The 24216-nt window shown below is 37.0% G+C and overlaps 1 protein-coding gene across 6 annotated transcripts in view; it reads right to left on the reverse strand.

The window, feature by feature from the left end:
• DBF4 (DBF4 zinc finger) overlaps positions 1996 to 24216 on the reverse strand; it is a 32575-nt gene continuing 10354 nt past the window's right edge. For 2 of the 6 annotated variants that reach the window (XM_021101969.1, XM_021101970.1), the window contains 8 exons: positions 23336 to 23405; positions 23066 to 23142; positions 16343 to 16379; positions 15021 to 15063; positions 11420 to 11548; positions 10321 to 10435; positions 6199 to 6323; positions 1996 to 3802 (listed from right to left, as the gene is read on the reverse strand). In XM_021101969.1, the coding sequence (XP_020957628.1) occupies positions 2821 to 3802; positions 6199 to 6323; positions 10321 to 10435; positions 11420 to 11548; positions 15021 to 15063; positions 16343 to 16379; positions 23066 to 23142; positions 23336 to 23405 (1578 nt within the window). In that variant the 3' untranslated portion in view covers positions 1996 to 2820. 6 annotated transcript variants of the gene reach the window in all.

Raw genomic sequence — 24216 nt, forward strand, 5'->3', positions numbered from 1 at the left:
ACACACACACACACACACACAATTTTTTTTCCCTGCCCCATGGCATATGGTGTTTCTGGGCCAGGGATCATGTGGGAGCTATGGTTGTGACCCAAGCCATAGCTGCAGCAACATTAGATCCTTAATCCACTGTGCTGGGCCAGGGTCAAACCTGCATCCTAGTGCTCCCAAGACGCCACTGGTTCCTATTGGGCCCTAGCAGTAACTCTAAGAAAGGAATATTTTCTTTTTTTCTTCTTTTTTTTTTTAAGGGCTACACCCATGGCATATGGAGGGTCCCAGGCCAGGGGTTGAATCAGAGCTGCAGCTGCCAGCCTATGCCATAGCCACAGCAATTACAGATTCAAGCTTTGTCTGTGACCTACACCACAACTCACGGCAATGCCGGATCCTTAACCCACTGAGCAGATTCGTTTCTGCTGAGCCACGACAGGAACTCCATGAGAAAGGAATATTTTAAACTTACTGTCTTGGAGTTCCCTTCGTGGCTCAGTGGTTAACAAATCCGACTAGGAACCATGAGGTTGCAGGTTCAATCCCTGGCCTTGCTCAGTGGGTTAAGGATCTGGTGTTGCCATGAGCTGTGGTGTAGGTGGCAGACGTGGCTTGGATCCCGAGTTGCTGTGGCTCTGGCGTAGGCCGGCAGCTACAGCTTGGATTAGACCTCTAGCCCGGGAACCTCCATATGCCGCCAGAGTGGCCCTAGAAAAGGCAAAGAGACCAAAAAAAAAAAAAAAAAAAAAAAAATTATGAGCTTACTGTCTTAATTTTAAAATGTGAGATGACTAAAATATACCAATGAATTAATTTAAAAACAAGGGGATTTTTTTCCTCATCTGAATATATCTGCAAATTCTATTTTAATTTTATTTTTATTTATTTATTTTTTTTGTCTTTTTGTCTTGTTGTTGTTGTTGTTGCTATTTCTTGGGCCGCTCCCGCGGCATATGGAGGTTCCCAGGCTGAGCCACGGAGCCCAGCCTATGCCAGAGCCACAGCAACGCGGGATCCGAGCCGCGTCTGCAACCTACACCACAGCTCACGGCAACGCCGGATCGTTAACCCACTGAGCAAGGGCAGGGATCGAACCCGCAACCTCATGGTTCCTAGTCGGATTCATTAGCCACTGCGCCATGACGGTAACTCCTCTATTTTAATTTTAAATAGTCTTAGTCAGAACATGCCTTCAGTAGTGTCAAAATTTAACAACTTTGAACTACTGGAGGTACTCCGCTTGAACCTTTTTCTCCTTATTATATACAAGTAAGACATAATGACTCCAGAGCATTGTGGAGGCAGGGTGCCACTGCAAATTAAGAGACTGTCATTCTAAAGTCCATGGATTGTAAAGCAAGTTTAAATACCTTTTAATTATTTGGAAAATTTGGGGGAATACAGGTCATACTAAGGGAAAAAACCTGCAAAGAATTTTCCAAGTTTCATCTAGGTTTTATAGAAGGCTATCTCTAAACCTTGACATAGATTCACATATTTACATATACATTTGTTATCAGAAAATGCTACAACAGTAATTTACAATGAAAATAAGCTTTGCACATATGCACTGTAAAGGATATTTCTGGAATCCTGCTTTAGGTACTGGTTTGAACAAAAAGTTGTGAAAATGTATTATTTCTCATTGACATTGTCCAAATGGTCAAAATAACATATACTTTGTATGTTCATATACATATTAACTAGTATATTGGGAGCCATTTGGGATTTCAAAAAATTAAGACTGGTAATCAAAGTTAATTTTAGTGACAATGTGTTTATATAGTATTCGGTAACAGTAACTTTTATTGTGAACCATCTACCAATGAGAGTTGCAAATTTTCTTTTAATGAATTTTCTCTAAATTATTGACTTATCAAGTGTCTGGCAAATGCAGTTTGCATGTTTCAAAACGTGTCTTACAGTTCAGTGCCATCCTGTCATTTCTTGATATCAAGTTAGGAGTGAAGAATCAGTTTTGGAAGAAATCATTTCCAAAGGTAAATAAAACAGTGGAAACATTATTTTATTCATATGTTAGCCTGGCTAAGTTTTTAAACCTCATGGCTTCTCCTTAGCCCTACTGAATAACTTAACTCCTCAGTGTTGACACACTAGCATGGTCCAGTTAGTTCACCCTCAAGGGTCAATATTTCTGGTAATAATGGTTCCCACAACTCAAACACTGAAAATACATTTTTTTTCCTTTCTGAATAAAAATTAGGCTTTTTTTGCAATACTTTTATGTTCTCATGGAAATCTGACAGATATAACTAGAATATCTAAATTTATAATGCTAAATTTTGTTTTGTTCTCTTTTGGCCACCCCCACAGGTATATGGAAGTTCCTGGGCAGGGACTGAATCGAGCTGGAGCTGCAACCCACGCCACAGCTGCAGCAACTTTGGACCCTTAACCCACTGTGCCAGGCCAGGGATCAAACTGGTGTCTTCAAAGAGACAAGCCAGATCATTAACCCATTGTGCCACAGTGGGAATTCCTATAATGCTAAATTTTGATATTCTCAAATTTTGATCTGAAATTAGTTGTAACTTAACATAAAGCAAACTTAATATTCATAGTAATTCTTAGGAAACAATTATGAACATAGTATGTAAAATAAGCCACGTTTATTCTATAATTTTTCTATAATAGATATTTAATTCTGTAGAAAAATGCAAACATCACTTTTATTGTTAATATTTACATTTGGTTCTGTAAACAAAATTGGCAAGCTGCTCCAAAGCTTAAGAATTTTTATACATATTTATAAAAATTTCAAGAATGTGATCTTCATTGCTTCTGAAAGGTATGTATTTTTTAAGTCTAAAAGCCAGTAAATGTTGAAGTTGAAGGGGAAGAGAAAAACATTGATAACAGATTTGAATTTTCCTCTTCCCAAATATCTAAAACATCACATATACCACTCTTTTCAGTGTAGCTTGTGAAACCCAAAAATTCTGACTTCTCTTCACTAGTCTGAAATAAGTCCCGTAGAGACTGCAGTGGTGAGCTACAAATTCTGTTTTCTTCCTGTGTAGTAAGACATTCAGTTCTTTTCTTATTTAACTCCACATTTGGTTCCAGATTTTCTTTTTTATTTCTTCCTAATAATATTTTCACTTTCCGATGGATTTTACCAGAAGGTGAGCTATCCATATTCTTGATGTCACATGCATTGGGTTCCTCAGGAGGGCTTTGGGATGGAGTCTTTGCCTGAATTGTTAGGTGCTCCTGTGAACTGTTTACTCCTAATAGATCAGAATCATGACAAAATACTGAATGAAAGTCCTTTTCTTTCAGATCCTTTGCTGGAAGGAGCACAGTGTCTGACTTTTGTTTTGGCTGAGATGTAGTATTATCCGTATTGAAATTAGAAACTTGTATAGATATCTGTGGCCTACACGGACGGTGATCTACCTTTACTTCTTCTAAGTCCTTTTCATTTATAATTAATTTCTGTTCAGAAACATCAAGAATGCATTCCTTTTTATTTTTATGTGGGGGTAGAGGTGTAAAATTTTGTTTTATATCATTTTCAGCTGGATTTAACATGGAACATTTATTAGATGTTTTCTCAAGTCCTCTCAATTCACTTGAAGGGTGAGGGATGTGTTCTGAGGTAGACACAAACCTTTTTTCAGGTTCCAGGGTTTCTTTATGTAGGAAACTCTGCTCCATCACCGGTATGTTATTTTCCCTGGAATCTTTCTGAGAATTATGTTGCACTTCCAGCTTTTTTTTAGGTTCAGACTTTCTTGGAAAATTTGTAGTAATAGGAGAAAGGGATCCAACACTGTATTTTATTCTTTAGAAGAAAAAACAAAAAAAAAATAGTTGGTATCAAGTTTTTTAAATTAGTAAAAATATTGTAAAACTTCTACAAAACTTCGTCAACTTAGAAAACATAACAAAAATATAGAACTCAATATTTAGCCAAATTTACTTTACATGTTTTTAAAAGAATAAACTTTACAGATACAGATGAAAACTACAGTGTACCACTTCTCATCTACATCTTCCCCTTCCTCCCAGAGGTAAGCAGTATCTTGTATTTGGTATATAAAACTACTTTGAGTATATATAACAGACAAAGATGATAGTAAAGGGATTGATTGGGTCTGCTCATTTTTTCATTATCCTGAAAATTTTCAAACTGTATATGCTTTGATTTACATTAATTTTGTCTCTTCATTTTACTTAGCATATGAATATTGAGTATTTATTGGGAAACCTAAGGCAGAAATGGATATTTAAGTGATCCACTACCAGTGAGTCAGAAACTTCCCGTCTTTATATTTCCAAAGAGGGCAAGTTAGTAACCCTTAAGTTTCACACACATATTTGACCTGAAATTCTCTTCTTCATGAAGCCTCTTAATATCCTTGGGATGCTAGTTCATATTAGACAATCATATATTACTTATAAATAGAAACTTCATGGCTATGTTTTATGTTCTACATATCACAGATAACAAAGAAAAATACCGAAATCCACCTGCCCCTACAAAACCAGCATGTTCCTTTTCTATTTATTTTGTTGATACTTTCACTTGATTCCTCTTGAACCAGTGAAGGATAAAAAATGTAAACACTACACTCTCCTTTAAAGTCTAGAGATGTTTAGGTGACTGCCTATAGAGATGAAAATTGTGCAAATAAGATAATTAAGGAATAACCAGTTTATATTTAAGTAGTTTAGAACTTTGCTGCAGAATGAATTTTTAGGGAATTCTAAATTCTTACAGTAGCACGTATAAGTTTTAATAGTTGGAAATATGCTTCCTCTCCAAATATCATATTAAATCAGTCATGAGGGAGTTCCCATTGTGGCTCAGTGGTTAACGAATATGACTAAGAACTATTAGGTTGTGGGTTCGATCCCTGGCCTCACCGTTAGCTGTGGTGGAGGTCGCAGACGCAGCTTGGATCCTGAGTTGCTGTGGCTCTGGCGTAGGCTGGCAACTATAGCTGATTCGACCCCTAGCCTGGGAACCTCCATATGCCGTGAGTGCAGCTCTAGAAAAGCAAAAAAAAAAAAAAAAAAAAATCAGTCATGAACAAGCATTCTTAACGTTACAAAAGTATGCGGTTTAGGTGTTGTTTTACCTAGATACAGCCAAAAAACTTTCTAGCACGTTTTCAGAAGCTATAGCTTGGTATCATATTTTGTAATCATCTGTATGCCTTACAATTGGTCTAAAAACAGATATAAAGACTAAATAACCTAGTGACTTATTACCAATTCTAGAGTATGTCTATATGAAAGCATTTCTTTCTGCTTTTAAAAATTTTTCCTTTTTTCTTTTTATGGCCACACCTGCGGCATATGGAAATTCCCAAGCTAGGATTCAAATCACTGCTGCATCTGCCAGCTGTGCCACAGATACAGCAATGTGGGATCCAAGCCATATCCACAACCTATGCTGCAGCTTGTGGCAACACCAGATCCTTAACCACGGGTTAAGAGAGAAGCCGGGGATTGAAACTGCATCCTCACAGATAGTGCGTCAGGTTCTTAACTTGCTGAGCCACAATGAGAACTCCGAAAGTATTTCTTTTTATTTTAGATTTATGAAAATAATTTTATCAAGGCTCTTTTTGACAATGTACAATTACTGTATATTGAACAGTACTGTATTCACACTTAAAAGTCCTGTCAGTATCTTTAATAAATATTATCAGCAACTAGAGCTTAGGCAGAAATATCTAGTCAAAGTATAAAGATGACAGAAGTGGGAGGTTTCTTAAAAGTCCCTAAAGATTGACTAAAAATTCTAGCTTTTTTAGTCCAAGAGGGACAAACTATACAGTATGTTGGCCAAATCTAGTCTTCCATCTATTTTTAAAATAAAGTTTAATCAGAATATAGCTACATCCATTCATTTACACATTGTCTGTGGCTGCTTTCATTGTACTGGCAAAGCTGAGTAGCTGCAATAGAGATCTTGTGGCTCACAAAGCCCAAAATACTTACTATATGGTTCTTTAGAATTTGCCAACTCCTCTTTAGACTACAATGTTAAGAGCAAAACTTTATAATTAATCTAAGGTAAGCATTTTTGGTAGTGGAGGAGGAAGGGGAGAGGAAAGAAGTAATCCTTAACCATATTTATTATCCTTCTACAAACAGAAAACTTTGGATTTTTAGTTTAATAAAACAGTTTAATATTCTTGTAAAATTTAAAAATGGGGTTGATATTACCTTTTCTTTTTAGGCGTGTCCCTTTCATATTCCACAAAGTCAAAAACTAACTTAGATACAATGTCATCAACAACTTGATAGTGATTACTCTGGGCAAAGTTTCTGTGTTGCTCACTTAGAAGATGCTAAAATAAAGAAGTATATATATATCATTAAAATTATATTTTAAAAGTAACAGATACATTTTTGTTCAGGTTTTCTATTTTCAGGCCCTTAAAATTAAGTTTCTAATAACTACTTCAAAGAAATCCTTTACCAGAACTTAAGCAGAATAAAAGTAACTTCTGAGAAAACACAACTACTTTGGTTTTCAGTCTTCCATTTTTCTTATTTTTTTGCTTTTTAGGGCTGAACCTGCGGCAATATGGAGGTTCCCAGGCTAGGGGTCTAATCGGAAATACAGCTGCCGGCCTTTGCCACAGCCACAGCAGTGTGGGATCTGAGCTGTGTCTGTGACGTACACCACAGCTCACAGCAATGCTGGATCCTTAACCCACTGAGCGAGGCCAGGGATCCAACGTGAAACCTCATGGTTCCTAGTCAGATTCATTTCCACTGTGCCACAGCAGGAACTCCAGTCTTCCATTTTCAACGAGAAAAGTACTAATTTGTAGTTTCAATGGAAGTGAAAATGAATGAGCTACATCAGAAAACATAAAGACGGAGAAAAACAAGAGAAACATTTAGCATTTAGAGTTTATATATATACATACACACACACACACATATATATGTATTTTTGTCTTTTTAGGGCCATACCCATGGCATATTGAGGTTCCCAGCTAGGGGTCTAACTGGAGCTGTTGCTGCTGGTCTACGCCAGAGCCACAGCAATGTGGGATCCGAGCCCTTGTCTGTGACCTACACCACAGCTCATGGCAATGCCAGATTCTTAACCCACTGAGTGAGGCCAGGGATTGAACGTGCAACCTCATGGTTCCTAGTTGGATTCGTTCCCACTGTGCCATGGCAGGAACTCCAGTCTTCCATTTTTCAATGAGAAAAGTCAAGTACTAATTTGTAGTTTTAACAGAAGTGAAAATGAGTGAGCTATATCAGAACATGAATAGCTACATCAGAAAATGAATATAAAGATGGAGAGAAATAGTTGCATTTAGAGTTGGCTAATATTTCTGAAAGCACTTTTCCCTTTACAACTTTATTTTTATCCTTGGACAATTACCATGTAAGGTAGGGCTTATAAAATATTAAATAAATCAAATACTATAATTTTACATACAAGAATCCAAAACAAGAATCTACAAGGTAAACAAATGAAGTACAACTAATGCTGTGAGGTATAAAAAAAGCAAATAAATGATCTCTATTACCCAGTGCATATATCAGAGTACTGATAAATTTTTCTTAATCTTAAGGGTGGTCAAGAACAAAAGTAAACAAGCTCAGTGTACTGGGGTAAAACTCACAGGAAGAAAAAGTTTCTTCTGTATTGGTGGAATTTCCAAGCTAATTCTATTATTTGTCTATCTGCTGATCAGGGAATTGTAGCCAGAATTCTGTATCCAGGTGATCATGGGAGAACCTCATTTTCTGTTTCCTTACTTTTGCATAATTTTAACTTTTGATAATTTGGTTTTAATTCCCAAACTAAATTCTTCAGTGATTATAAAAATGTCTTCTAGAATATATATGTATTCCTTCCCTGACTGCAAAATTTACCATATACATGTGTCCAGTAATGTTCAAATGAATGAGAAATGAAATGTTAACTTTGCTGAGTTCAGATTTTGTTTATTCATGTTCTTGGGAAGAAAAATAATTTACTGAAATGAATTAAGAAAAACAATTTCCAACTCTCTGTAGTTTCTCTCTGCCTCCACCAGCTCTTTTGTTTTTTGGCTGCCTAGAGGCATATGGAATCCCCAGGTGAGGGATCAGATCTGATTGAACCTGTGTCCCAGAGCTCTAGAGACATCACTGATCTTCCTCCACCAGCTCTTTTTAATCATTCTTTTAAGTCTTCTTCTTTTTTTTTTTTTTTCAGGACTGCACCTGGGGCATATAGAGGTTCCCAAGCTAGGGGCTGAACCTAGGTGTAGCTGCTGGCCTACACCACAGCCACAGGAATGCAGGATCCGAGCCATGTCTGTGACCTACACCATAGCTCACAGCAATGCCAGATCCTTAACCCACTGAGTGAGGTTAGGGATCGGCCGTGCATCCTCATGGATGCTAGGCAGGTTTGTTACCGCTGAGCTAAATAGGAACTCTGATCCCTTAAAGTCTTGATTTAAATGTCACTTTCTCAGTTGATCCTTCCTTGTCCCTCATTCTACATTAAGTACCCTCATTATATTAACACTGCACTTTATACTTCATTTTTCATCCCACTTGCAAATACATGTTTCATATCTTAATTTGTGTCAGATTATAAGATGGTATAAGAGTAGGAAATATATCTGGCTTGTTTGTTGCTTAATCTCACATGATCAGATTTGTTAAATGAATCCCTTGATACAGGTACAAATGAATCACTGTGAATCTAAGATTCAAAAAACTAAATATTTTCTTTATCCTTAGTAGGAAACATATACATGAAAATCTGTAAAGAAAACTTAAAAAAATATCAACCCAATCTCTGCTTTCACTAATTTTCTGCTTTGTGTTAATAACCAGTGATCCAGCTTGATTTTTAGCCCCAACATTCTCTGAGCGTCAGACTTGGATCTATGAAGTGATATTAAGGATAGATAATCCAAAAAATCCTTTCTGGATTATTCAACTGCAACAGCAGAGTAAAATTTCAGGATCTATTTTAGAAATGATTTCTTGGAAGGGCACATATTTCTTAGAAAGTTTAGCTTCTAATTAAAAATAAATTTAACTGTATTTTTCTCATTATATAAACCAAACACAAAAAACTGACAGAAACCACTAATATGGGTTATAAAACAAAATCAATTTAGAAGTATGAAGAGAAGTAGTTTATGAATCAGATATATTCAAATATTTTTTTCTCAACTTTCCCAACATCTTCAACCAAAACCAAGCACCAACCTATTTACTATTACAGAAATTAACAATTCACACAAACATCTAACACAGTGCCAAGGTGTACTGTTCAAGGTCACAGAGATTCAAACCTGGGTAGCCTGGATCCAAAGCTCTTGCTCTTTTTATTAATATACAAATCGTAACTGTTCCTAACTTTAAAACCTTCTTTTCATCCTATTTATACTTTCAACTATTCTATTTCTCTTTCTACTATTTCAAAGAACTCCCTCATCCTCCCATTAGTAAGTCACGTGGTTACCTACTTCTCCCTTTCCACAGAATATAATCTTCACAAGGGTTGGGGATTGATCTCTTCTTCAATGCTATTCACCCCAAAGCAGTGACTGTCAGTACCTAGTAGGTGCTCAATAAATGTTAGTTAATGGATAAAAATGATTTTTCAATATATATGTTCCCCACTTTGGGTTCTTAAAAAAAATGTAATTCTATCAGAAGAAGTTTCTACTATTTAATAGTTACCAAGCTGTAAACCACAATCAAAAAAATAAGCTAAGTAGTTTCATTGTGACTTAGTGGTAATGAACCTGACTAGTATCCATGAGGATGCAGGATCAATCCCTGGCCCCACTCACTGGGTTAAGTATCTGGCATTGCCATGACCTGTGGTACAGGTCACAGATGAGGCTTGGATCCTGCATTGCTGTGGCTATGGTGTAGGCTGGCAGCTGCAGTTCCAATTCGATCTCTAGCCTGGCAGTTTCCAGGCCCTAAAACACACACACACACACGAAACTAAAATTTAACAAATTATTCATAGTTTTAGAGATATCAACCCCTTAAATACAAAAATCACATTTGGGAGTTCCCGTTGTGGCGCAGTGGTTAACGAATCCGACTAGGAACCATGAGGTTGCGGGTTCGGTCCCTGCCCTTGCTCAGTGGGTTAACGATCCGGCGTTGCCGTGAGCTGTGGTGTAGGTCGCAGACACGGCTCGGATCCAGCATTGCTGTGGCCCTGGTGTAGGCCAGCGGCTTCAGCTCCGATTAGACCCCTAGCCTGGGAACTTCCATATGCCGCGGGAGCAGCCCAAGAAATGGCAAAAAGACCAAAAAAAAAAAATAAATAAATAAATAAATCACATTTACACTGTCAAGATCTTCATATTTCTGCAAGCAACATTCACAGTATCCTTTTTTCTTCTTCTCTTTCAACTGGAGTTGAACTGGGACTCCACCACATTTATCACCATCTGTTTGGATTCTGATAGAAATATATGGTAAAAGATTAACTGCTGAATAAAAGGAATTAATTTTTTTGGGCCACACCTGCAGGATGTAGAAATTCCTTGGATCAGGGATTAAACCTGCGCTACAGCAATGACCACACTGTATCTTTAACCTTCTGCACAAGGAAGCTCCAACACAGGGAATTATTCTTAGATTTTTAAGGGCCACACCTGTGGCACATGGAAGTTCCCAGGCTATGGGTCAAATTACAGCTGCAGGTGCTGGCCTATACCATAGCCACAGCATTGCTAGATCTGAGTCGCATATGTGACTTACGCCACGGCTTGTGGCAATATCAGACTCTTTTTTTTTTTTGACCTTTTTAGGGCCACGCCCGTGGCATATGGAGGTTCCCAGGCTAGGGGTTGAAATGGATCTGTAGCTCCTGGCCTACGCCACGGCCACAGCAACTTGGGATCCGAGCCGTGTCTGTGACCTACACCACAGCTCATGCCAACGCTGGATCCTTAACCCACTGAACAAAGAATAGGGATCGAACCCTTATCCTCATGGATACCAGCTGGATTCTTAACCTGCTGAGCCACAATGGGAACTCCAAAGAATCATTTTTAAAAATTTACAATCCTCAACTATCATACAAAATGTGCCACAATTTGCAGAGATTTATATAAAATAGTATTTTTAACCATTTTTCTTTTTAAGAAATTGAGACGCAAACTCATTTGCTTTGTTGAGAATGTAATGATTATTTTGGAGAACATTTTGGATCACTTAACGTATTTTAATCATTTGCAAATATTCTCACCTCCCCCCCAATCTAAAGTGTCTAAATGTCATGCACTTAAAAAGAGATTCAGATTTTAACTCTAGCAAAGGGGCATTAAAAATAATACAGGAGAGGAAACCACAGTAGTGATCAAGAAATACGTATCATCCGTAAAATGAACTACTTTAAATATTTGTTTAAAAAGATAAATTACTTGAAGGTTAAACTAACCTTAGCTTAACCTGAGTTTGCTTTTGGGTGTTAGGTGGTTTATCTGCATCAAAAGGACTTGAGGGCTTCTGAATAGAATAATTTATAAAAGGCATATTGGTCAGCTGAAGATAGAATGGCCTATAAAGCCTAAAAGAATAAAAAGACAAATACATGAGAATCTTTATGATGAAATAAAGCACGTTTGAAGTCTTAATCTCAAAATCATGTACTTCATCTATAATCTGAAATAAACAATAGAAATCAGTAAGTGTTCCCTTCTCAATTTCTAGACCCTTTTTTTTGGGCGGGGGACGGGGGGCACACCGTGGCATGTGGAAGTTCCTGTGCCAGGGATCGAACCTGAGCTGCTACAGCAATGAGGCTGGATTCTTAACTTTCTGTGCCACAAGAGAACTCCATTGGGTTGGGGTGTTGGGGGGCCAGGGTTGCCACAGCTGTGGTAAAGGTGGCAACTGAGGCACGGATTCAATCCCTGGCCCGGAAACTTATTTATGCCATGGGTGCAGCCAAAAAACAAACCAACAAACAACAACCAAAAATGTGTGGTAATATTACATAAAATTTAGTAATCATTATGTGCACAGATCAGTTGTATTAAGTATATTCACAATATTTTGCAGCCATTAACACTATCCATCTCTAGAGTTATTTTCATCTTTCAAAGCCAAAACTCTGTACCCATGAAACACTAACTCCCTGTCTCACTTCCCTGCCAGTCCCTGACATCCACCATTCTATCCTGTCTCTATGAATTTGACTATTTTAGATACATTAGATAGGATCATTACTATTTTCCTCTTATTTCATTTAGCATAAGGTCTTCAAGGTTCATCCATGTAGTGGCATGTACAAAATTTCATTCCTTTTTATTTTTTTTGTATTTTGCTTTTGAGGGCCGCACCTGCAGCATATGGAGGTTCCCAGGCTAGGGTCTAATTGGAACTGTTGCAGCCGGCCTACACCACAGCCACAGCCACGCCAGATCTGAGCTGCGTCTGCGATCTACATCACAGCTCATGGCAGTGCCGGATCCTTAACCCACTGAGCGAAGCCAGGGATCGAACCTACAACCTCATGGTTCCTAGTCGGATTCGTTTACCCCTGCGCCATGATGGGAACTCCTCATTCCTTTTTAGAGTTGAATAATATTCCATTGTATGTATACCACATCCATTCATTTACTGATCAATATTTGGGTTGCTTCTGCCTCTTGGCTGTTGTGAGTAGTGCTGCTATGAACATGCATGTGCAAGCATTTCTTCAAAACCTTTCTTTCTTTCTTTTTTTGCTTTCAGTTCTTTTGGATATATACCCACAAGTGCAACTGCTGGATATAACGGCAGTTCAAAAAGTTCGAGGACTCTACATAGTTATGCTACTTTACAATCCCAAGAGTGCACAAGAGTTCCAATACCTCCACATCCTCACCAACACTTATTTTCTGTTTAAAATAGTAGCCGTCCTTATGGTTATGAGATAGATTTCTCACTGTGGATTTGATTTGTCTTTCTCTGATGATTAAATGATGCTGAACATCTTTTTACCTGCTTGTTGGCAATTTGTATATCCTGGGTGAAATGTCAGTCCTTTGCCCATTTTTTAATTGATTTTCTGTTGCTGAGTACTTTACATTAATATCTTATTAGATACATGATTTGCAACTATCTTTTTCCATTCTGTGTGGGTTGCCTTTTCACTGTATTGTGTCCTTTGGGAACAGAAGTTTGTAATTCTGATACAGTCCAATATGGATCTTTTATCTCTTTTTGCTTCTGCTTTTAGTGTCATATCCAAGAAATCACTGCCAAATCCAGTTTCATGGAGTTCCCACTGTGGCTCAGCGTTAACAAACCCGACCAGTACCCATGAGGATGAGGATTCGATCCCTGGCCTTGCTTAGTGGGTTTAGGATCCAGTGTTGCTGTGAGCTGCAGTGTAGGTTGCACACATGGCTCTGATCTGGCACTGCTATCTATGGCTGTGGTGAAAGCTGGCATCCGAAGCTCTGATTCGACTCCTAGCCTGGGAACTTCCATATGCTGTAGATGTGGCCCTAAAAACACAGGCAAACAAAACAAACCCAATGTCATAAAGCTTCCCCCTGTATTTTTTTTTCAACAGTTCTATGTCTTTGATCCACTTTGAGTTATTTTTATATTTTGTATAAAGGTCCAACTTCATTCTTTGGCCTGTGGATATCTAATTTTACAATAGTATTTGTTAAGGGTCCCTTGAGATTCCATATGAATTTTAGGGTGGATTTTTCTCATTCTGCAAAAAAAGTCATTGCAATTTTGATAGGGAGTGCACCGACTCTAAAGATTCACTTTGGTAGTACTGACATCTTAAAAATATGAAGGCTTCCAGAGTTCCCGTCATGGCTCAGCGGAAAACAAATCTGACTAGTATCCATAAGGATGCAGGTTTGATCCCTGGCCTCATTCAGTGGGTTAAGGATCTGGCATTGCCATGAACTGTGGTCTAGGTCTCAGACATGGCTCGGTTCCCATGTGGCTGTGGTTGTGGTGTAGGCTGGCAGCTGTAGCTCTGATTCAACCCCTAGCTTGGGAACCTCCATATGCTGTGGGTATGGTGCTACAAAGACAAAATTAAAAAAAAAAAAAAAAAAAAATGAAGTTTTCCAATCCATGAACATGGGATGTTTTTCCACTTACTGATGCCTTTTCTAGGCCTAATTGTAATATTTTTTTTTACCTCACAGTAACACATCTCATAAAAAGCATTCAACACATCTGTCACTTACAGTAAGTAACCAAGAGAATTAATGACATGTCTAAATGCGTTAAGTGGAATGTCAACAGAAAGAAAGCTAATTCTCCCATGCCAAAATAATTTACTTGTATTTATAGTTTTCATTAAGATTATTCCATAAAAATTCAGAATGAGTTTAGGAAAACTACCAAATAGATATTACACTCATATTTTGTATTTCCATGTAGTGGCTAGTATTTCTTTTTCACAAATGTAGATGCAGTGTTTTTTTTTTTTTTTTTTTTGTCTTTTGTCTTTTTGTTGTTGTTGTTGTTATTGTTGCTATTTCTTGGGCCGCTTCCGCGGCATATGGAGGTTCCCAGGCTAGGGGTTGAATCGGAGCTGTAGCCACCAGCCTACGCCAGAGCCACAGCAACACGGGATCCGAGCCGCGTCTGCAACCTACACCACAGCTCACGGCAACGCCGGATCTTTAACCCACTGAGCAAGGGCAGGGACCGAACCCGCAACCTCATGGTTCCTAGTCGGATTCGTTAACCACTGCGCCACGACGGGAACTCCGATGCAGTGTTTTAAGTAATAGTTCAAAATGATATGCTGCTGCATTTAGCCAGAGAATGGTTACTTGAAATAATGAAAAATGAGTTGGTCTCTTAACTGCTCTAAAGTAGATGATGATCTATTATTATCTAATATTATTATGTTATTGTTATCTAATAATCTAACCCTACTTCCTGAAACTGTGCCACGTGCCTATTAGTATATAAATCTAACATAAGGGGACCTAATAGTATTAGTGGAAACGGCTTAGATTTTCTCCTTTAATATTCTATCTAAATCATAGAGATTGAATTTAGATACTTACTGGCTCATATCTTCCACCTTTACAAAAGGCTTTTTGAGTCCACCTGCTTGAAAATATTTAAAACATGGTATTAGATACTTACAAATCCATAAACTTTTATTTTTTATTTTTTTGTCTTTTTGTCTCTTTTTTTTGTTGTTGTTGTTGTTGTTGCTATTTCTTGGGCCGCTCCCGCGGCATATGGAGGTTCCCAGGCTAGGGGTCGAGTCGGAGCTGTAGCCACCGGCCTACGCCAGAGCAACAGCAACGTGGGATCCGAGCCGCGTCTGCAACCTACACCACAGCTCACGGCAACGCCGGATCATTAACCCACTGAGCAAGGGCAGGGACCAAAGCCGCAACCTCATGGTTCCTAGTCGGATTCGTTAACCACTGTGCCACCACGGGAACTCCTGAAAATCCATAAACTTTTAAAACAAAACTACTCTGGCTAAAAGAATCCAACTATGTATGCATTATCTATTTCATATCAATTTGAAGTTTTAAGCCTTAGGTAATGTATTTTACAATTATTAGTCCATTTCCAAAATAACAGAAGCTCTGTATTCTGAGATTCTTAAACTGAATGGATCTTCCAAAGGATCTGTGAATAGAATTCAAGAGGATTTTGAGCTAGAATAGGAAAAAAAAAAAAACTTTTATTTTCATTATCTCTAACTGAAACTTAACATTTCCTTCAATTTTGTACTTAAGAACAGGATCACAGTAGTATTAGCAGTGCTTTTAATTTTGACACCAATTCAAACATTTTCATATCACTACCTACTACAAATATCTCAAAGCATCATTTATGTTCATCACTTCAAAACAAATTTACAGTAGCAATTATAATCACTGCTAGAACTTTTAAATGTGTAATAAAACAAATATATAACTATTTCATACTGAAAAATATTCTTTTTTTTTTTGTCTTTTTGCTTTTTCTAGGGCTGCTTCCCATGGCATATGGAGATTCCCAGGCTAGGGGTCTAACCAGAGCTGTAACGGCCGGCCTACACCAGAGCCACAGCAACACAGGATCTGAGCTGCATCTTCCACCTACACCACAGCTCACGGTGATGCCAGATTCTTAACCCACCGAGCAAGGTCAGGGATTGAACCCAAAACTTCATGGTTCCTAGTTGGATTCATTAACCACTGTGCCACGACGGGAACTCCTGAGAAATATTCTTATAATAAAATTGATTTACTTAGAAGGGCTACTAACTATTGAAAAAGTCATTTAAAGAGTTCATTACATGATTTTTAAGGAAGATTTTTATATGATTTGTTCTCTTTTCTAAAAGCAAAACAAACACGTTTAAAGAAATCAAAATACTTACTTCTTCCTTTCTGTGCACCAACACCTACTCTTTTCCCCTAAAAAAAAAAAAAAAAAAAAGTACTGAAAATATTGAGCTTGAAAATACAGTCAAACAGCAACTGTTTAATATCCTCAAGAATAAAAAATCATATAGGAGAAGAACTATATAAATGAAGGATGATTATAGTAGTTTCATAGGGTAAAAAAAGAGGAAAAAGTTGCTTTTAAAAATCAGCACAACCAAAGAAATGAAAGGAAATAGTGATCATTCAAAAATCAAAGATCTTAACCACTGGTATGGAACTTAGTAATACAAGCTCATTTTTATAATACACCCCCAAAATACCTTGCATTCTAGCTATAGTTGCCTTTGTCTTCAGAGGAAAAAAAGCAACAAATAGGGAAAAGGCATGATTAACTAATAAAAATAGTCATATGGAGTTCCTGTCATGGTGCGGCAGAAATGAATTTGGGTTCAATCCTTGGCCTCTCTCAGTGGGTGAAGGATCCAGCATTGCTATGAGCTGTGGTGTAGGTCGCAGACGTGGCTCGGTCCTTCATTGCTGTGGCTGTGGTGTAGGCTGGCAGATATAGCTCCGATTCAACCCCTAGCCTGGGAACCTCCATGTGCCACAAAGTGCGGCCCTAAAAAGCCAAAAAAAAAAAAAAAAAAAAAAAAAAAGTCATGTAAGTAATTTTCATGCCCTTGATATTCAGCAAAACCTTTATTGTAAGTTCAACAAAGGAATCATTAAAATTATCAGTCAATTCCAGTCAGGATGGACTATGTCTATATGGTGAAACCCCACTAAATATAATAAAAACTTGGACAAAATTCCATAAGGAAATACTTGAGGAATAAAAGTAAAGAAAAGCAGACATATTGCAGAAGGAAGTTAAAAGTTGGAGATGCTACCTTTAAGGGGGTATATTTTACACTCTCCTCACCCCTTTTTCTCTTGCAATGCTTCCTTAAGGATGGACCTTCAGTCATGGGATTGGCAGCAATAGCAAAGCCAGTGGCTATTACTCCTATACAAACCTCATTTTTCTAGCTTCAAAGAACTAGGAAGGAAGCTCCTGAAGTCCAGAAAGTATGAAGGGAATCCCTGTATTATTCCTTTCTTTTCTCCAGATACTTTTGACTTGAGAGTGGGCCCTAGTTACAAAACTGCAGTTGTACAGGTGCCATAGACAGCTAAAATTGAGAAACTGATTCTCTGACCAAAGGAACTAGGAAAAGGGCCACTGTAGGCTGGAGAGTGGAGGGCAAACTGCAAGGAGTGTAGCAGGCTGGAGAAGGGGATCCCTGTTTTTTTTTCAGTCTTTTTAGGGCGACACCCATGGCATATGGAGGTTCTAGGCTAGGGGTCGAATCAGAGCTGTAGCTGCTGGCCACAGCAATGCAAGGTCTGAGCCAGGTCTGAGACCTATACCATAGCTCATGGCAATGCCAGATCCTTAACCCACTGAGCAAGGCCAGGGATCGAACCTGTGTCCTCATGGATGCTAGTCAGATTTGTTTCCACTGAGCCATGATAGGAGCTCCCCTAATTCTCTTAAGTGTCAAACTTAACTCCAAGGCTAATTCACCAAAAAGACATAAGAATATTAGATGTGCACACAGCTAACAAGGCTCAAAATTTACAAATGAAAAACTATAATAGAAATGGAAGGAAAAATATACTAACTCGCAATTACATTTGGAAACTTCAATACTCCCCCCTTTCTCAGTAATAGAACAAGATAGAAAATCAGTATGGATACCTATGACTTGAGTGACACTACCGTCCAACTTGACCTATTTGACATCTTTAAAACATTTCACCCAGTAACAGCAGAATGTACACTTTTTTTTTCAGGTGCGCATGGAACTTGCACTAAGATAAATTACATTCTGGATATTAAAACAAACCTGACAAGCTGAAGAGAACTGAACTCTTGCAAAGTATGTGCTCTGCTTAAAACAGTAATATAAAAATGAAAACAGTAATCATTAATAGATATCTGAAAAATCTGAAATTATTTGAAAACAAATGATATAATTTCATATAACCCTCAAGGATTATCAAGGATAAGTCATGAAAAATTCTTAAATATTTTAACAGAATGAAAATCTAAACAGCAACAGGAATTCTCATTTATTGCTGGTGGGAATGCAAAATGGCACAGCCATTTTGAAGGAAAAGTTGGTCGTTTCTAACAAAACTAAACATACACTTACTATACAATACAGCAGCCATGCTCCAAATGAGGTGAAAACTTACGTCCATACAAAAACCTGCACATGGATGTTTACACCCATAATTTATCCTTAACTGTCAAAACTTGAATGCAATCAAGATGTCTTTCAGGAGGTAAATGGGTGAACTGTGGCACAGACAATGGAATATTCAGCAATAAAAAGAAAGGAGCTTTCAAGTGACAAAAAGATATGGAAGAACTTTTAAATGCCTTAATTACTAAGCAAAGAAGACAATCTGAAAAGGCTACTCTATGATTCCAACTATATGGTATTCTGGAAAAGCTAGAACTATGATGATAGTAAAATGATTAGTAGTTGCCAGAGATAAGTAGGGGAGAAAAGAATGAATAGATAAAACATGGAGGGTTTTTGGACATTGAAACTATTTTGTATGATACTACCATGGTGGATACATGTCACTATACATTTGTCCAAACCCATAAAATATATACCACCAAGAGCTAACATGAATGTAAACTATGACTCTGAGTGATGATGACTTATCAATAAAGAGTCATCAATTAGTAATGAATACACCACTGTGGGAATGATGGGGGGTTGTGTGTATTTGGAGGCACAGGGAATATGGAAATTATCTGTACTTACTATTCAGATAGAACCTACAGCTGCTCTAAAAGAGTCTGTGCAAAAGAGACAAATCCAACATAAAATGTGTTTGACGCAACTACAGCAGAGTTTAAAGGGTGCTTATAGCAGAGCAATTTCTTCAAAAAGATGAACAAAACTGATAAAACTCTAGCCAGGCTAACCAAAAGCTTAATAAGTGAGTATTACAGTTTTTCATCAAACAATTCTGACAAAACGAGTTCCTTGAAAACACAAACTACCAAAGTACATTTGAAAAAAACCCTTAGTTTCCTCTAATTTTCCAACAAAGATAATTCTAGGCCCCGGACAGCAATGCTAGTAAATTCTGCCAAACATTTAAGAAATACATCTGACTTAAAAAAAATTTGTCTAGAAAAAAACAGTGGAAATACATCTCACTTCATTTCATTTTATGACAACAGCACTGCCCTGACACTAAGACCACAGACATTAAGAGAAAAAGTAGACCAAATTCCTCATGCACACATATATAAAAATACTCAACAAAATAAGTTTTAGGTAAACTGAGGGCGAAAAAAACCCTCAAAGTAGTTTAAATGTATTGGAGCAAAATGTATTTATCCAATTTATTTTTTTAAAGATACATACTAACAAGAGAATCTAATTAATGTCTTAAAATTTACATATATTATTTAGTGTGCATAAGATTTATATATGTCATTCAAGACACATAAATCCATCTTTATTAAATGTTTTATGCTTTAGTAGTTGGAAAACCAAAAATTTTTCACATTTTTCTCACATGCAGAAAAACTTCACATCTTGGAATCAAGATGGACATCCTAAATTATGGAGTTATTTGGTATTCCTTTCCTTTTTGTTTTGGGAGAAAAGTACTGTTTTGCAACTATTTGTCATAGCTTTTTACTGTTTTTCTTCTTTCATGAGAGCAAATACTCCTAACTGCCTGACACATAATGGGCACTGAGTATTTGTCGAATACTGAATGCACAATTTGTTATGTTGTAAACAAAACACAGTGTTGAAAAAGATAAAAATCAGGACCTGGGTCTTCATGGCACTAGTTAGGCACTAAAACCTGTTAATAAGTATCCTCCAAATCTTCACTGATCTTTCCTTCTGTTACCACCTTAAGCAGGTCTTCAACATTTCTCCCATGTTACAGTCTTAATATCTCAGAATATTTTTTAAACTGTGTACTGTGTCCTATTAGGTTGTAAAATCAATGAAAAAAGACTACTACATAAATAGAGGCAGGAGTTCTCTGGTGTCTAGTGGTTAGGATTTGGCATTTTCACTGCTGTGGCCCAGGTTCAGGCTCTGGTCTGGAAACTGAGATCTGAGATCCCACATCAAGCTGCTGAATGTCGTGGATAGAAGGAAAAAAAAAATTATGGGCATGTATCACTTTAAAGGTAAGTATGGTTTCATAAAACTTACTTATATATATGTTTACAGACAGACATGATGTGTATGTATTCAAGTACATCAATGTCCCTGTGACTTTAAATTTTTATACACATTTCTATATATAATTCAAAAATCCACGAAGTGCAGCAGAGGTAATTTATATGGTATACGGCACATTTCATAAGGAATAGCCAGCTATCACTCTGCAAAGATTTGGATATAGCCCCTTCAAAATTTTTTACTTGCAAATGAGACATTCAAACAAAGTATTAATGGTTTTAGCCAAATACTAAGGTAAATCATTCGTGGTTTTCTGCAAATTGTTAATGTCTTATAGAAATGTGAACTTATTAAAATGGTGAAATTCAAAAGAATGAAGTCAGAAAAAGACTATATGGTCTAACTTATAGACTTTTTAGAGTCTAAAACACTCTAAAAAGAATACAAATGACTATATGTGCAAAACAGGAAAAGACTCACAAATATAGAAAACTTGTGGAGAGAGAGGGGAGGAGGGACAAATTATGGGTATGGGATTAACAGATACAAACTACTACATATAAAACAGTAAGCAAAAGGATATACTGTATGGTACAGGGAATTACACCCATTATCCTGTAATAATCTGTAACAGAATATAATCTGAAAAAATACTGAATCACTATGCTATACACCTGAAACTAACATAATACTGTAAATCAACTATATTTCAATATAACTTTTTTTTACAAATTTAAAAAACCTTTATAAATATTTGTATATAACATGCATATACACGGTAGTCATGGTTTATTAAAAATTGTGTTCAAGAGAGTTCAAAAGCTACTGTTCAACTGGCAACCACGGGATCTTTCCAAAATACTGATCCAACCAAGTTGCTCTATTAATTACCTCTCAATAATGTTCCAAACCCTTCAAAATAAAATCCAACTCCTTTATGTAGCATGCAAAGTCCTATCTGAACTTGCTAATTTTTCTAGTTTCATTTTCTGTCACTTTCCCACTCAAAGATCAGGTTGTATTATAGTAGAGAAAACTTCCAAAACGTGCCAACCTACTTATGGCTTCATGTCTTCATGTACACTCTTCTATAAACCTTATTTTCCTTTAAGATTCTAGTTATTTAAGGACTGAGTGAAGAAAAAGAAGACCACAAAAGAATGTTCTCCAATATGAGAACCATAAGAAAGCAAAGAGGTTCCCCATGACAGAAACAATATGACTGGCTTAAAAAAAATGTACATTCGATTTGCCAAACTGGTCAGTAGTTTTGTACCTTATAAGTTGAAGAGTGAATGGGAAATGTAAAAGTAGAAATATGAGACATATAAATGATATAAAGATTGAATAATAGGGATAGGGATGTGAGGTCAAGGGAATTCTTACTGCATTTGTTTTAAAGGACAAAAAAAGATAAGATTCTATATAGAGGCTTCAAGGAGGAAGTGAGTAAAAGGAAGAAACTGAAGATAAGGGAACATTAGGTCTAACAGACAGCAATGTCCACTGTACCTGTTCAACAAATCTCTGAGGTCAGGCTAGGCAGTTACACTATATGACAGGATTTACAGAGCAGTTGGAAAGTCTATTTCCTGTGTTCCCAAAGGAATATATTATACACATTAGGAGCTTCTCATGCAATATATTAATTGTGGTGATCTCCTTCAGAATGAACAAATGTATTTATTCTTTTGGTTGCAGTAGCAACCAAAGAAGAAAACACATCTATGCTTCCATCCCTGGAACAACTTTTACCTCATGAATAAATCCTAAACTTAAATGACACACAACAATTTACTCAATAGAAACATGCATATAGTACAGAGGATTACCTCCCAAGATAACCTGGCAAAAGTGTTTTCCACTTGGCAAAAAAAATTTTACAGATAAATAAATAAAAACTGGAGTTCCTGGAGCTCCCGTTGTGGCTCAGTGGTTAACGAATCTGACTAGGAACCATGAGATTTCGGGTTCGATCCCTGGACTTGCTCAGTGGGTTAAGGATCTGGTGTCATGAGCTGTGGTGTAGGTTGTAGACATGGCTTGGATCCCGAGTTGCTGTGTCTCTGGTGGAGGCTGGTGGCTATAGCTCTGATTAGACCCCTAGCCTGGGAACCTCCACGTGCCGCGGGAGCGGTCCTAGAAGGCAAAAAACAAAACAAAACAAAACTGGAGTTCCTATCATGGCTCAGTGGTTAATGAACCAGACTAGTAACCAGGAGGACACAGGTTTGATCCCTGGCCTTGTTCAGTGGGTTAGGGATTTGGTGTTGCCATGATCTGTGGTGTAGGTCGCAGATGTGGCTCAGATTCTGCGTTGCTGTGGCTGTGGGGTAGGCCGGGGGCTACAGCTCCAATTCTACCCCTAGCCTGGGACCCTCCATATGCTGTGGGTGTGGCCCTAAAAAGACAAAGGAAAAAAAAAAAAGAAACAAAAAAACCCCCAAGCTTCATCATTTTCTTCAATTTGTTTAAAAATTAAGGAAAATAACATACCACATCTCTTAGAGAAGTGCTTGATTTCTTGAGGAGATATAATTCTTTTTTCTTTTGTTCAATGTAATACCTAATATCTTTATTGAAAAAAAGAAGGGTTTAAGATTAGCATTTTTACCTTTGGAGTTAAACACTGATATTTTCTTATAATTGTACTAAATTCAGATGAAAGAATTACAATCTTCCTATCAGCATTCTCACTATCTAAAATTAGGACAGAGATAGATACTTGTAACAAATATTGTCAAAAAACAATAATAAAATCCTTACCATCAATATGAAGAATTTTTACGCCCCATGATAAGGCATTTGATAATATACTATTTGAAGGAATAAAATCCTGCAAAACAAACAAACAAACAAACCTAAAACCTGATAATTGTTCTAGGAAATTAATATTTTAAATGAGCTATATTAAAAATATCATTTGAAGCTTAATGTCACTGATATGGTTATGCAAAACAGATTCTACCTATACAGTTACAAAAGCAATGAGGACATTAGTTTTTTCTTCTGGAATTTCTGAAATCATTCCTATTTAACATATTCCCATATTCTTGACAGTTAACGGATGTACCCTGCAGCCTTACAGTTAAGTTTCAGGAGATTATTTTTTTTGTGGCCATACCTGCAGCATGTGGGACGTTCTGGGGCCAGGGACTGAACCTGTGCCACAGCTGTGGCAACACCAGATCCTTAACTCGCTGTGCCACAAGGGAACTTCTAGGAAATTATTTCATTTAAAAACACAAAAAAATGCCACAAGCTTCGGAAGTGTCCAGTAATATTTTAAAAGGCCACAAGACGGAGATACTTCTTATGGAAGATAATATAAAAAAGGGAATGTGTATATATGTATGACTGGGTTCCTTTGCAGGAACAGCTGAAATTGGTACAACACTATAAATCAACTATAATTAAAAAAAAAGAAAGATCACACAAAGAAAAAAATAAAGATGTTTCTTCATGAAAAGCAGATTTTTTTCTTTATAAAATGAGATACATACACTGTAAATCAACTATAATTTAAAAAAAATCACATAAAAAAATAAAGACGTTTCTTCATGAAAAGCAGATTTTGTTATTTATAAAATGAGATACATGCTGATAATTAAAAATAAGGGGAGATCCCATCGTGGCTCAGTGGTTAC

This window comes from Sus scrofa, chromosome 9 (assembly GCF_000003025.6).
Source record: "Sus scrofa isolate TJ Tabasco breed Duroc chromosome 9, Sscrofa11.1, whole genome shotgun sequence".
Classification (NCBI taxonomy): domain Eukaryota; kingdom Metazoa; phylum Chordata; class Mammalia; order Artiodactyla; family Suidae; genus Sus; species Sus scrofa.